This window comes from Rhincodon typus, chromosome 33 (assembly GCF_021869965.1).
Source record: "Rhincodon typus isolate 14 chromosome 33, sRhiTyp1.1, whole genome shotgun sequence".
In the NCBI taxonomy this organism is placed as follows: Eukaryota; Metazoa; Chordata; class Chondrichthyes; order Orectolobiformes; family Rhincodontidae; genus Rhincodon; species Rhincodon typus.
The window spans coordinates 2179571-2195433 of NC_063364.1; the positions used below are offsets into that span (position 1 = coordinate 2179571).

General features: G+C 40.8%; 1 protein-coding gene across 1 annotated transcript in view; it reads left to right on the forward strand.

The window, feature by feature from the left end:
• Positions 1 to 15863, forward strand: part of adamts17 (ADAM metallopeptidase with thrombospondin type 1 motif, 17) — a 401456-nt gene that overhangs the window by 283748 nt on the left and 101845 nt on the right. The window contains exon 14 of the mRNA XM_048615713.1: positions 7462 to 7542. Coding sequence (XP_048471670.1) covers positions 7462 to 7542 — 81 coding nt within the window. The remainder of the gene's footprint in view (positions 1 to 7461; positions 7543 to 15863) is intronic.

Below are 15863 nucleotides of genomic sequence, written 5' to 3' on the forward strand. Positions count from 1 at the left end.
GTTGCAATTCTAGAACATCTTCCCTAATGGTATTATGAGTCTACCTACATCAAACAGACTGCAGTGTTTCTAGAAGGCACCTCACCGCCATCCTCTTGAGAGCAACTCGGAATGTGCAATAAATGCTGGTCCAGCCAACGACAATCACTTCTCGTCTTGACTTTGTTAACTTACTACAGCGAATATAGTGTAAAAACTTACTAAAAATGGTCAAATTAAGATGAACTAAACTATAATCTTCTGTCTAAGCCTTTGTACAGCTCTTTGCTAAAACAAATGATTTTGGATCTTCTAAAACTCAGGCAGGCTTTCACGGTACCAAATCAAACCATGAGAAATATCAACAATGGGTTCCATTGAATCTGTAAAGCCACGTAGCCTTTTCTTTCAAATGCAGACTTTTGTTTTTAAATTTCAATTTAAAAGCAGATTACTTGGTGCAGGTGCTTAGATTTTTTTTAACCTTCAGCAATAATATTTTGTTTTCAAAGCTAAAGATCTCTGAACACCTAAATCTTCATCCAAAATGTGTTTGGAGATTGTTCGAGCCCATTTTATTCACAGTTTGAATGCATTATGCATTTTCTCCATTGAGAAAATAGTGTATTGCATTTTCATACTTGCATTGGCGGTCAATATAATAGCAATGTGCCCTCCTTCAGTGTTGCACTGAACTATCAGCTTGGATTTTGTACTCAATATTCTACAGTAGGGCTTGAACCCATGATCTTACTGAATCAAGTGACAGTTCTACCACTAAGATGTGACAGGTGATGAACATGGCTTACTGAGATGGCTGATGTGCACCTAGCCACTATTAACTTGTGAAAGCAACAGGAAATTGCAATCAGAGGTCAAAGCTGGTTGGGTATGAGGGTGAACTGTAATTTCCATACAGCTGATACATTTAGGAATAGTATTTGAATATGTAGCAATTAGGCTTTTCAAAAGAATGAGGTAAAGAGCACGTTGTTAATTGCACACTTCAAAATTTGACTTCCTCCTTCTCATCACTTTCCATAGAGATAATAATTATTGATTCACATGTTTTCTAGAATGTAAGAATAAGTGTCAGCCATTTGGCACCTTAAACCTAATTTACCACTCAGAGATCATGGCTAATTGGCAACCTACCTCTATTCACCTTTATTCGATTTCCCTTAATACCTCAGATTAACACAAATTTATCAATCCCAGTTTTAAAATTAATAATTAATTTAGCATCAAATGCTGCTTGTGCATGAAGTTCTAAATTCCAGCCATCGTGTGCATACGTGGGAATGTACTTTAACTTTATTCATGAAACATCTTAACAGCAGGAAACAGAGAGTTGTGGTGGAGGGTTACTTTTCAGACTGGAAGCCTGTCACCAGCAGTGTTTCGCAGTGTTTGATTCTGTGTCCTCTTTTGTTTGTCAATTATATAAATGATTTGGATGAGAATAAAGAAGGCATGATTAGTAAGTTTTCATTTGACACCAAAATTGGTGGCATAATAATCAGTGAAGAAGGTTTTCTAAGGTTACAAAGGGATCTTGATCAAATTGGTCAATGGGCTGAAAAATGGCAGATGGAATTCAATCCAGATAAATGAGAGAGGTATTGCGTTTTTATAACAAACAAGGGTAGGGCTTATAAAATTAACGGTAGGGCTTTGGGTAGTGTTATAGAACAGAGAGACCTGGGGTGCAGGTACATAATTCTTTGAAATTTTGTTTTACATATAGACAGGGTGGTTAAAAAGGCATTTGGCGTATTTGCCTTCATTGCTCAGTCCTTTAAATATCGGAGTTGGGAAGACATGCTGAGGTTGTATAGGACGTTGGTGAGGCCCATTCTGGAATACTGTGTCCTGTTCTGGTTGCCCAGTTATAGGAAGGATATTATTAAGCTGGAGAGGGTTCAGAAGAGATTTATCAGGATGTTGCCGGGTGTGGAAGGTTTGAGCTATAAAGAAAGGCTGGGACTTTTCACTGGAGCGTAGGAGGTTCAGAGGTGAGATAGAATCATAGAATCCCTACAGTGTGGAAACAGCCCTGCGGCCCAACAAGTCCACACCAAACCTCAGACCATCCCACCTAGACCCATTCCCCTGTAACCGACCTAATCTACACATCCCTGAATACTATGGGCAATTTAGCATGTCCAATCCACCAAGCTTGCACATCTTTGGACTGTGGGAGGAAACCGGAGCACCCAGAGGAAACCCACGCAGACACAGGGAGAATGTGCAAATTCCACACAGACAGTTGCCCGAGGGTGGAATCGAACCCAGTTTGCTGGTGCTGTGAGGCAGCAGTGCTAACCACTGAGCCACCATGCTGCCCTCAAGATATCTTGACCACTTCCATTTCTTGTTGTTAGATCTGCATCATCCCAGCCTGACTATAGTAACCAGCAAATGAGGTATAAAGCAGAGTTTGGTGTGTGTGCTGGAGCAATGTAAGCTTCTGTATATGTGTGGTGTTTCTGGGTTGATACCCCACATTCCTGATTAAGTGGTGTCGGAGAGAGTTGTTTTCTCATATAACGCCAATATTTTTCATCTAATAGTGGGAATAGGGCCCTGTTTCTGGATTAACCATCAAAACCATCCCTATACCAATAACATTGCTGGCTCCACAGCTGAGGACTTCTGGGTACACTCTTTTTAAGCTTTTCAGTCATGCAGTGTTCTTTTAGACTTGGTTAGTGGTGCCAGTTGTGCGCTATTAATCCAGTCAGGTACTGACTGCTTTGGTTCTTTTTGAGGTTGTGTTTTCACTGGCCTACCATCCGTAGCCCCAATGCATGACACAATTGGCCTTGTCAACCTTTCTGGTATTGTCTTGTGTGCCTCCATCAGGGCTACCCCATTTAATTGTATTTCCAGTGCTTTCTGACCCAGCCTTGCCTGATCTTTCTGGGCCTCTTCAGCTTTTATTGTTAATTCTTTCATGATTTTTCTGAACCGCTCCACATTCACATTTACGCTCTGAATGTCAAAGGAATTAGTTATTGAAGTTCCAATATTGACTCCTGTTACAATGTCATTTAATACCTCCCTTTTGTGTCTGCGGAAGGTTTCACGTCCCCTAAATCTAGTAGCCCCTGTGCATCTGTAGCTTGACATACTACAACATTGGTTAACATATCATATATGTTTTTCGACTGTGCTGAGCAACACTCTGGCATTTGAATGCCCGAGATATTGATCAGCACAAGTACAATTTCATGCTTTACATTTTCATGCAACACCTCTCCATTGTTCAGCAGGGCTTTTCCATTAATCGGTTCCTCCGCTGGTTCTGGACATTTAACTTCTTTTGGGGTTGAGAGAGAGAGGAAAGGACGTGGTGTTGTTGTGGCAGGGGAAAAGCACACGTGTAATGATAATACCGGCATTCCTCACATCCTCATAATACCCACATACTGCACCCTTCCCCCTTTCACGTTCCATAGACTGCAGTCCAAGGCACAAAGGGCTCCAAAAATGCATCCATCTGTCTTTTCAGTCTTCTTTTTTGGTAAGCATTTAACAGAGATACAGTACATCTTTGCCCAGATGCACCGTTAGCTACGCATTCAAATTTGTCCTGTCATTACTTCAGTCTTTGTTCCCAGGATATATGTCACATTCAACATTTGTCAATTGGTTGTGTTTCCTTAGTCATTCTTTATAGCAGTTGTCCTAAGCTCCTAGATACTATCGCCACATTCCACAGTCATTATTGTTTCTTTTCCTATATCTATACTTGAAGCAGAAAAGGGACCTGGTGGTCACCTAAAATTAATCCCTTTTGTTTATTTCCGTTTGACAATTCCTGCATGGTATGTCCTGGGTACCCCAGGATTATAGTTCAAATCCTTATCATTTCTGTCTCCTTTATGTTTTTCACATTTTTCCTTTATATCCAGGCTTCATTCCCAATAGCCCTTGTTCTGCTAGTAGGCCAAAAATATTCCATACCCCTATTAGTGCTAACATTATTCCCAAGGCCCAAACAGTCTGTTTTTCATTCCTGATATGCTACTGTGTATCGGGTCATGTTTGTTGTGTGTTTTATCTTAGGGTCTGTCATTTGTCATTTTTATATAATTTTAGTTTCCATCAACCTTTATCTTTCATATCAAAGTACATGCATGTGTCACTGGCCATGATTGTATCATATGGTCCCACCCATTTTGGGGTAAACCCTGCCCAGTCTCGGATGGCCCGAATGAGGGGTCTGTCCCCAACGTGTCGTGCTGGCTTGTAAATCTCTGCAGTCCCTTCGTATTTTAAGTCCCCTACTGCTTGTTGATCCTTTGTTTCTTGGCTGAAGCTCTGCACTTATTAATCCAGCTAGGTTATGTATCATTGTAGCCTAGCTTTTTGTGGGCCCAACTTGACTACACCAGGTATATTTCTCAACACAAAAATCCCCGCTCCGATGAAGCGATGTTGTTCTACTCCGCTTGGTATTTATATGATCCAGTCTGTTGTTAAGTTGGGTTGTGACGTTTCCGGTTCTGTCAACCATATCTACCACCCTTTGATATTGAATGGACCCTTTTCAGGTTCAGATACAAGACCGTTAGGGGACACAGAATGAGCAGGGTTACAGATTACCACAAATACAGGGTACTCATGATCCATGCTTCTGGTTTCCTGCCAACTTCAACAAATGATGGGGTGGAATAACTAATGAATCACTTGACACCCAGGTCTACTTCAAACAAAGAGTTTATTGTTTTACACTGGTGGGGAGAAGACATCTAGTCAGTCCAGGGACTTCTCTGCACAAAGGAAAACATGCAGTTTAAATACAGTTACTCAGGCTGTTTTGCTGGCTGCCATCTAACTACTCAACCAATTACCTGGGAGTCTTAATATCACATGAACACATGATCAGTCGATGGTCAGACCCTTCTCTTCTGTCCCATGATGAATATACAGACTTTGGACCAGCTTGGTATAGAGCTTTCTACCAGAATTCCTCAGGGCTGTAACTTATCTAATTGTCTCTATGCATGCATCTGGATCTGCATCTGTTCCACAAGGCCCATTGTATTCATTTCTTAAGACCCTTTGTGCATTATCTCATCTAGATTCTTTGGATATACCCCTTCTATGAAGGCAGCTAATTACACTAGCTTATAGTTTAGCTTCAAACAGATTATGGAAGCTGTTGTTTCAGCTAAAAATCTTCCGAAGCCATTTTATGTTCACTGAAAACCACTTGTAGCCATGGACAGCCCTAACCATCACTGCCTCTGATACAGGATTGATTTCTTGGGATTTATAACATACTGATCTCTTCCCTTGTTGTAAATACCGAGAGAAAATATTTCTTCACGATATGTGCCATTTCCTTATTAAAGAACAAAGAACAGTACAGCACAGGAACAAGTCCTTTGGCTTATCAACACTCCACCAACACATGATGCCTTTCTAAACTAAAAACCTTTGCCTTTGCACAGCCCGTATCCTTCTAGTCCCCGCCTACTCATATATCTTCTAGATGCCTCTTAAACCTTACTATTGTATCCATCTCTACCTGCTCCTCTGGCAGTGCATTCCAGGCACTTTCTACCCTCTGTGTGAAAAACTTGCCTCATCTCCTCTACACTTACCCACTTTTACCTTAAACCTGTGTCCCCTAGTAATTGACATTTCTACCCTGGGGTAAAGATGCTGACTATTCATGCCTCTCATTATTTTGTAAATTTTAATCAGGTCGCCCCCCTCATCCTTCATTCAAGTGAAAACAAACCAAGTTTACCATTTCTGTACCCTCTCCAAAGCCTCAACATCCTTCTTGTAGCATGGCAATCACAATATTCCAAATGTGGACTTAACGTTCTATATAGCTGCAACGACTTGCCCCAACTGATGATGGCAAGCATACTATATGCCTTATAAAAACTGAAAGAACTGCAGATGCTGTGAATCAGGAACAAAAACAAAGTTGCTGGAAAACCCCAGCAGGTCTGGCAGCATCTGTGAAGGAAAAAACAGAGTTAACATTTCGGGTGCGGTGACCCTCCCTCAGAACATTGTATGCCTTCTTGCTTACTTATGTTCATTGACACTATCATTAATATCCTGACTGCCCTCTTATTCCAAACGTAATTGTAAAAAATTGTTGATTTTGAATTCATTGCAAGTTGTTTTTAATATTCTTTGTAGGTAGTACCATCTTCTTTGTCACTCTTTGGCTTTCTTTGTATCTTTCCTATTTGCCAAGATCTATCCTATTTTTGGCATTTTTCATGCTGTCTTGTAGTTTTAGGTTGTTGCTCTCTCCTAAGATCTCTGTTTTTATTTGATAAGTAGACCCCTTACACCTTCAGGATATAAACTGGCCAGTATTGCACAAGTCTTTTTCAAAAACCTTCTGATGAGGTTTTTACCCATTAACATATTTGCCCAAACAAAAATAAAAATTGCTGGAGAATTGTTCTGAAGAAGGATCACTGGACTTGAAACAGTAGCTCTGCTGTCTTCCTACAGATAATGCCATACCTACTGAGTTTTTCCAGCAATTTCTAGTTTTATTTCAGATTTCCACCATTCGTAGTTCCTTGTTTTATTTTAACATAGTTACCCAGTTTACTGTAGACACAGTCTTAATAAAAACAGAGATTGCTGGAGAAATTCAGCAGTTCTGGTAGCATCTGTTGAGAGAGACACAGAGTTAATGTTTTGAATGCAATTTCAATCTCCTTGAAACTGCATGTGTTCCGCAGAGACTGTTAGACCACTTGTGTTTTTCAGTTACTTTTATTTTTATTTTTTCTAGCACCTGCAGTATATTTCTCTTTATTACTTTGGACAGTCTGTTTTCATTGCATTGAAGTCAGTCTTACCTTAATCTAGAATCCTAGTAGTTGCTTCTCATTTCTACTTTACAAATATTGTGTTGAACTTGATCATTTTACGATCAGCATTGGATAAATGTTCACGCACTATTATGCGGTTAACTAAATATGGCTCATTACTAAATTTAATATGTGGGGAATCTCCATTATCATCTTAGGGCAGCTTATGATGAGCAATAAATGCTCGCCTATCTATGTCACCCACATCCTGAGAACAAATTAAATAAGAATTGAGGAACAGATCAAGTCCCATTAGGAACAGTGTAGATGGTCTGAAGTACTATCCATACCTATTAGAGCTTGGTAGAACATGTGCAATTGAATGTCTGAGGAGCCACAGACTGTGAAGTGCTGAAAATTTCCTTTGGTTAACAGCTCCCTCCTGCTGAGCTGCAGTCTCTCAATGTGATATCTAATTTCAGTTTGAAAGAGTCTCAGCACTACTCAGACTTAACAGACATAATTGGTCAGTATCTAAAAGCTGTACTGTGTGTGAATTCTTCATGTAGTTTAGACTGCTGACTCTTTATGTGATGGCTGGGTTGATACATTGTAAAGGAAGCCACTGAATGCCATTCCAGCAAAACCTTACTGATCTTTTTAACTTTAATTGCCTCAGGTTATGTTGAAGCCACTGTGATCCCTGTTGGTGCCAGGAGGATTCGTGTAGTAGAGGAGAAACCAGCCCACAGTTTCTTGGGTAAGTAATGATGATGTGCTGCCATCCTGAATTTTTGTCAAACACTTTTTGGCAAACAAACTAAACTTGCTGGGATAGATTTTACTCTTAATATGTTTTAGCATAAAGGAATACCAGAGTGGAACAGTCAAAAGAAGCGAGGAGGGGGAGGATCCCAAACAACAATTGATCAAAACTGATTATTGACCAGTTTAGCTTTATGTGTCAAGAATGAAGCTGGATCTGTGACTGACTAGGATCCTTCTGCTTCTGCTTCCTCTATATTTTGTGCTTTGTTACAATCAAATACAGAATCAAGAATATGTGGCCTAATGTGTGGTCTGCCTTATTTTATTATGTTGAAGATGCTATATAAATGCATACTGTTAATGCTTCATTCTTGCATTTGTTTCCATTGCTCATTGAGAAAATTATATCCATGTTTGTAAACAGCCATTAGGAATGTAATAAGTTCCTGCTCAGTGACTCTGTTTCTGATAGTCAGTGAGTCATCTTCTGTTTTCTCTATACCTTTTGCATTGAATGCTATCATTCTGCTATTTAGAATTGTGATAGTCTGGATGTGAATCACTTTACATTTTCCACCTTTTTTGTGACATTAGTGTGGGAAATTGAAAATCAATTATTTTCACTAAAAAATGTGGTTCCTCATTATATTGATATTAAGTCAATTGATTATCATGTTGGGTGAATACCTATGTCAGCTGAAATGGCCAAAACAATCCATTAAAAAAAAACAAAGTCGTCAATTTTTACATTTACCTTTCACAATGTCAGAATATCCCAAAATACCTTATAGCAGATAAAGTACTTTTGAAGTGTAATTACTGTTGTAAGAATGTCAGGAGCCAATTTATGTGAAGCAAGCTGTCAACAATGTGATAATGACAAGATAATCTATTTTAATAGAATCATAAAATCCTTATAGGTTTGGAAGCAGGCCATTCAGCCCATTGAGTCCATACCAACATTCCAAAGAGCATCTCACCCAGACTCACTCCCTACTCTATCCCCATAAACCTGCAATTCCTATGGCTAATCCACCTAGCCACTGTGGGCAATTTAGCATTGCCACTCCACCTAACCTGCACATCTTTGGACTGTAGGAGGAAACCCACACATACACGGGAAGAATGTGCAAATGCCACACTGATAGTCGCCCAAGGCTGGAATCGAACCTTGGTCCCTGGCACTTTGAAGCAGCAGTGTGAAAGTGAAATATTGGCCAGGACACTAGCGAGAACTCAAGTCCAATGGCATCTTCTACATCCACCTGAAAAAGACAAACCATGTTTTGATTTAACTTTCCATCTGAAAGCTAGCATCTCTGACTGTGTAGCACTCCCTTCCTGCTCCACTAGAGGGTCAGCTTAGATCTTTTTCTCAAGTCTAAGAGAGGGGTTTTGAGCCCACCAACTTCAAGTCAAACAAGAGTGCTACGTACCAGGATATGGCTGCTATTCTCTAAGCTTAATCTAGTAATTTTTTTTTGATCTGAACGGTGACGATTTCAGAAAGAGCTAAAACCTTACAACCTTTGCATGCTGTCTGTATGTCATGCAGTGTGTGCTAAATGTTCAACATAAATAATTAGGAGTTAGTTGATCTTACAATGATGGGTTAAGGAGAATTACGACCTCATGTGCAGCCTGCTGTCTATATACAGCAGTCCAAAATCCCTAGACTGCTTCACCGTCCCATTACCGTCCATTAAAGTGTAATGGATAAGCATTTCAAAAGGAAATACATGGAAGGATTAGGAGAACAAAACTGGAAATTGGGATCATTGTAATTGAAAGGCCAATACCAAGACAGAAACAATGGCCCAACATTCTCTCACTGTGCTGCAAACCTACAGAGCCTGTGAATCAAAGAATGCAGCATTTATTTATACAATGCAGTTTTAGTTTAATGCCCTCAAGTGATTTGTTTCATTTCAAAATATTTAACAGGATTTTTTCAGCAAGCTGACATGAGCTTTATTGCCTGAGGTCTAGGACAGTTATTGAAACATAATTATAAGTGGATTCAGTAATGAAGGTGTAGATCAACCACAATCTAATTACAGAAGAGAAGGCTGGAGGGGCTCAATGACAGACTGCTGCTCCTACACTCCTCTCTACATGGGGAAATATACATAGTTTATGTGAATAATTAAATCTATTTATTACTATAATTATTGTATAAATTATTAATTGTTTAAGTGTGTTTTTCAAGTTGAAGCTTCTCATCTATCCTTTCTTTGATGGATTTGTACTCATTGCTTCTCTTGAGGGCTCAAAGCTAGCTGAGGTGCTCAGAGGGCCCAATGACTTTGCAGTTCCCCAGTCATTTCCTTACTGCCAGCAAATTACCAACACCATTAATTTCCTGTTAGCTCAGTAATGAGTGATTTGACTCACCTATGAGCTACACATTAATTTTTTCCAAAGTGTTACAAAAGTGTGCTCAACATCATATTTCACGGTTAGTGCAAACGTCAGTGCCCACTTAACATCTAAATAGTCTTTAGAGGAATTTGAACATCAGATTTGTTCGTTTCAAGGGTATTTAGATGGCAATATCTACTTCCACACTACTGTCTACAACTCTGGTATCCATGTTTTTAAAATGGCTTGCAGGCGCTGGAGAAGGCACAATGGATTGGCAGGCTTGATACTGAGAGGTTGTATTTATCAGGAAAAATTGAACAGATAGCCTTCTATTTTCTTCAGAAAATAGCAAAGATGTGACCCTTTAACATAACCATCTTATTATGTTGAACTGGTGTAAAACACTTGCTTGACCTCAATTGGAGTACTGTGTCCAGTTCTGGGCACCATACTTTAGAAAGGATGTGAAGGCATTAAAGAGACCGCAGAAAAGATTCACAAGACTGGTCACAGGGATAAGGAACTATAGCTATGAAGATAGATCGGAGAGGTTGGAACTGTTTTCCTTGGAGATGAAAAAGCTAAAAGGAGATTGATAAAAGTTTTCAAATTCATAAGTTTTGCCCAGACGAGAGGGAGAAATACTGTTCCCATTTGTGAATGGCTGGAGATCAAGAGGGCCGATTTTAAGGTAATTTGTAAAAGAAGTAATGGCAGCAAGGAAAACATCTTCATGCATATGCGGGGTCAGGGTCGAGATTGGACTGCCTTAGAGTGTGATGGAGGCAGATTCACTTTAGGCTTTCAAAAGGCTATTTAATTATTATATGAAAAATGTGCAGGATTATGGAGGAAAGCGAGACAATGATGAGGTGAATTGATTTGGTTTATGGTTGTCATATGTACTGAGATACAGTGAAAAAAGTGTTGTTTTGCGTGCTGTACAGGCAGATCATACCATACAAAGTGCATTAGGCAGCAGAACAGAGTGCAGAATACAGTGTTACAGAGAAGCTACAGAGAAGGTAGAGAGAGAGATAGAGTGAGAGAGAGAGTGAGAGAAACATTTGAGAGGTCTGTTCAAGTGTCTGATAACAGCGGGAAAGAAGCTGTTCTTGAATCTGTTTGTACAGTTATTCAAACTTCTGTATCTTTTGCCTGATGGAAGAGGGTGGAAGAGAGTATAACCGGGGGTGAGAAGATGGGTCTTTGATTATGTTGGTTGTTGTCCTGAGGCAGCAGGAAGTATAGCTGAAGTCAAAATGGATGGAAGGCTGTTTTGCGTAATGGACTGGGCTATGTTCATGATTCTCTGTAGTTTCTTGCAGTCTTCAGAAGAACAGTTGCCATTCCATTCTGATGCATCCAGATAGGATTCTTTCTATGGTACATCTACAAAGATTGATAAGTGTCTTAGTGGAAATGCCAAATTTCCTTAGCCTCCTGAGGAAGTGGAGGCATTGTTGTGCTTTCTTGACCATTGCATCGACGTGGGTGGACCAGGACAGATTGTTGGTGATCGTCACTCCCAAGAACTTGATGCTCTCGACCGTTTCCAGCTCAGCACCACTGTTGCAGACAGGGGCATGCCCTCCACTGTGTTTCATAAAGTCAATGACCAGCTTCTTTGTTTTGCTGATGTTGACGGAGAGATTATTATCTTTACACGGTGCTGCCAAGCACTGACTCAGTCTCTTTCCTGCATTCTGTCTCATCGTTGTTTGAGATCTGACCTACAACGGTAGTGCCATCAGCAAACTTGTCAACGGAGTTGGGGCAGAATTTAGCCATGCAGTCATGAGTGTACAAGTATAGTAGGGGGCCGATTACGCAGCCTTGCAGGGCACTGGTGTTGTCGCCTATTCTTACTGATTGTGGTCTATGGGTCAGGAAGTTGAGGATCCAGTTACAGAGGGGGGAGCTGAGACCTAGGTCTTGGAGTTGGACGATGAATTTGTTTTGAATTACGGTGTTGCAGGCAGAGCTGTAATCAATAAGTAGCAGCTTGACCTTGTTATCCAGATGTTCCAGGGATGTGTGTAGGGCTAGGGAATGGCATCTGCTGTGGATCTGTTGTGCTGGTAGGTGAATTGCAAAGGGACAAAGCAATGTGGTAGGCTGGAGTTGATGTGAACCATGATTAACCTCTTGAAGCACTTTACAATTATGGAGGTTAGAGCTACCAGGTGGTTTTATTAAGGCACACTGCTTGCTTTTTCTTTGGCACTGGGATGAGGATGGTCTTCTTGATGCAGGTGGGGACTTCAGATCAAAGTAAGGAGAGGTTAAAGATGTCAGCGAATATTCCTGCCAGCTTGTCCACACGAGATCCGAGTGGACAGCCGGGGACTCCATCTGGGCGAGTCGCTTTCCATGGGTTCACTCTTAAGAAGGCCGATCTAATGTCTACAATGGTGACTGTGCGTACAAGTGCATCCAAGGCCCTGAGGACAGGTGACATTGTTACATTAACCTTCTGTTCAAAGCGAGCCAACTGTTCTGACAGAGAACCATGTACAGACACGATGGGTTAGAATGGTCTCCTTCAGTTCTCTAACCATTCTATAGATCTGTGATGATGAAGCATTTAATAGGAAAATATTTCCACTTGCTGTGGAGTGCAGAAGTATGTACCGTAAATATGAAAGAAACAATCACGTAATTGAGAATTCAGGAGAAACTTGTTTACCAAGTGGTTAGAATGTGAATTTTGCTCTCACAAGAAAGGAGAAGCTAGATCAGCACAAAAGAATGGAAGGACATGACTGATAGTGCAGAGGAGAGGAGGAAATTCATTTGAGTATTAATGCTGTCATGAAAGGAATAACAGCCAATTACATTCATAGAGATATACGCTACAGAAAAATGCCCTTTGGCCCATCACATCCATGCCAATCAAAAACAACCACCTAATATTCTAATCCTATCTTACAGCACTTTGTATGCTTTAGTGTCATAAGTGCACATCCAACTACTTCTCAGATGATATGAGGGTTTCTGCCTCTACCACACTTACACACAATGATTCCCAATAGCTTCTGGGTGAAAACAATTTCTCGTCACATCTCCTCTACACTTCTTGCCCCTTACCTTAAATCTATGCCCCATGGTCAATGATCCCGCTATCAAGGAAAAAAGTTTCCCCCGTCTACGCCTCTCATAATATTACACATCTCAATCACGTCCCCTCGCAATCTCCTCTGCTTTAAGGAAGTCAACTGCAATATGTCCAATCTCACTTCACGAATGAAACCCTGCAGCTCAGGCAACATCCTGGTCAATCTCCTCTGCACCCTCTCCAGTGCAATCCCTCCTATAAATGTGGATTACTGAACTCGACACAATGTTCTACATGTGGTCAAAACAATGTTTTATGCAGTTCTAGCATAATTTCTCTGCTCCTAAACTCTATGACTCAATTAATCAAGGCAAGTATCCCAAATGCCTTCTTAACCAGCATATCCACCTGTCCTGATACCTTAAGGGACTGGTGTACATATACGCAGAGGTTCTTCTAACCCTTGGTGCTTCCCAGGGTCCTACGTTCATCGTGTATTCCCTTGCCTTGTTTGTCCTGCTGAAGGGCATTTTCTCACATTTATCTGACTTGAATTGCATTTACTACTGATCAGCCCATCTGACCAGCCTGCCTATATCTTCTTTCAGTCTAAAGCTGTCCTCTTCACTATTTATCACTGCGCCAATTTTTGCATCATCCGAGACCCAATGGAAGGAACATGGGTAATGGATAAATTGGTTAGTTGGGTTTGTGATTTATAATAAGTGAATAAATCACATAAATGGATTCAGCAGTAATACTCATTGAGTGTTACATTGATAATACGTCTCTGTGGGGTAACACACTCAATGATGTGTGAATTAAAAATCATTGAGGATTGATGTTGAAGCTTTAAAACAGATTGTGGATAGATCTCAAAATTGAACTGAGTGAATAGTATTAGTAAGCCAGGTGATTTTTTTGTTTAAAAAAAGCAGCAAGTTCTAAGAAACTTTGACATACTGGAAAAAGGACACTTAGAACTTTAATGTGCTGAGAATAAATGGGAATATAATGTGTGTCTTTTTAAATGTTTTGGTTTTTTTAATATTATAGTTTGATTTATCAAAAAAGCAAAAGAATAATCTGTTATCATCTAATGTGGTCTGAAAAAAACGCCTGAGACCACATGAGGGAACAGGTGATGGATATATTAACAAAAAAGTCATGGTGATTTGGTGATTGAGGAAAGAAATGTTCAGTTGTAAGAGCACGCTGGGTACAAAGAAAATAAGTAAATATGGGGAGCTAATAGTCAGAGAGTTTATTGATCTCTGTAGATAAACAAAAGTAGCCTGGTAGTCTTAAGCATAGACACACATTGATGTAGATATGGTTTGAGTTGAATGTTTATAATCAAAGACTAATTTGTAATTATGAAGCATTAAGAATGAAACCTGCTTTCTACTGAGAAAAAAAAACAAAAAATATCAGTGAGGTGTTCCCACCCCAGCTGTGTATTTCCCCCTCCAATTCCATTTTGATTTAGCTCAGGTCTTGCTGATTGAATAGTTGGAGATGGCTGGCATGTGTTTTCAAGAACAGAGATGGTGTAGGCGAGTAAGAGAACAGCCCAGTTCCCAGCTACTCAAACTCAAACAGCTTTAGGATACCATACAGGATGATTCACCATAAGTGCATTTAGGAAGGTCAAATATTGTCCTCAGCCCCATTTGCCAGTATTACACTGTGCTGTTCATAGCATGTATGGCAACTGCTTTCTCATGATGCCCAGCTATCTCTGAACATGTTAAACCCCAAGACCATAGATGTTTTTTCAATCTTCTTACCTTCATTCGAGTATCCACTGGGTCACAAACTACCAGAAACCCCTGGCTATGAAAGTGTGTTTGACAACAGACAGGGAGAGGTTGATGTAGCAAATCTCCCTGCCAGGATATTGATCCCTTTCCAGTTCAGGTGAAACCCATCCCTTTTGAAGGTCTTTTCTACCCCAGAAGAGAACCCAATGATCCAAGAATCAGAATCCCTGCACATTGCACATCTCTTCATCCATTGATTTATCTGCCCTGTCCTTTTATTCCTTCCCTCATTAGAGCTTGGCACTGGGAGTAAACCAGAGATTGCTACTTTTGAGGTTTTGTTTCATTCTGCAAAGTCTGAATCCTTTCCCTAACTATGTCGTTCCCACTTCTGTGTAGAACAGCTTCCAGCTTCTCAGTCTCCTCTTTGACAATATGCTTCAAACATTTTCAGGCATCCTTAACCCTAGCACCCAAGAAAACAACATACTATCCTGTGTCAGAGATAGTAGGAACTGCAGATGCTGGAGAAACCGAGACAACAAGGTGCAGGGCTGGATGAACACAGCAGACCAAGCAACATCATAGGAGCAGAAAGGCTGACGTTTCGGGCCTAGACCCTTCATCAGAGAAGGGGGTTCTGAAATAAATAGGGAGAGAGTGGGAGGCGGATAGAAGATGGATAGAGGAAAAGATAGGTGGAGAGGAAACAAACACGTCGAAGAGGCGGGGATGGAGCCAGTAAAGGTGAGTGTAGGTGGGGAGTTAGGGAGGGCATAGGTCAGTCCAGGGAGGACGGACAGGTCAAGGGGGCGGGATGAGGTTAGTCGGTAGGAGATGGGGGTGCGGCTTGAGGTGGGAGGAGGGGATAGGTGGGAGGAAGAACAGGTTAGGGAGGCGGGGACGAGCTGGACTGGTTTTGGGATGCGGTAGGGGGAGGGGAGATTTTGAAGCTTGTGAAATCCACATTGATACCATTGGGCTGCAGGGTTCCCAAGCGGAATATGAGTTGCTGTTCCTGCAACCTTCGGGTGGCATCGTTGTGGCACTGCAGGAGGCCCAGGATGGACATGTCATCTGAGGAATGGGAGGGGGAGTTGAAATGGTTCGCGACTGGGAGGTGCAGTT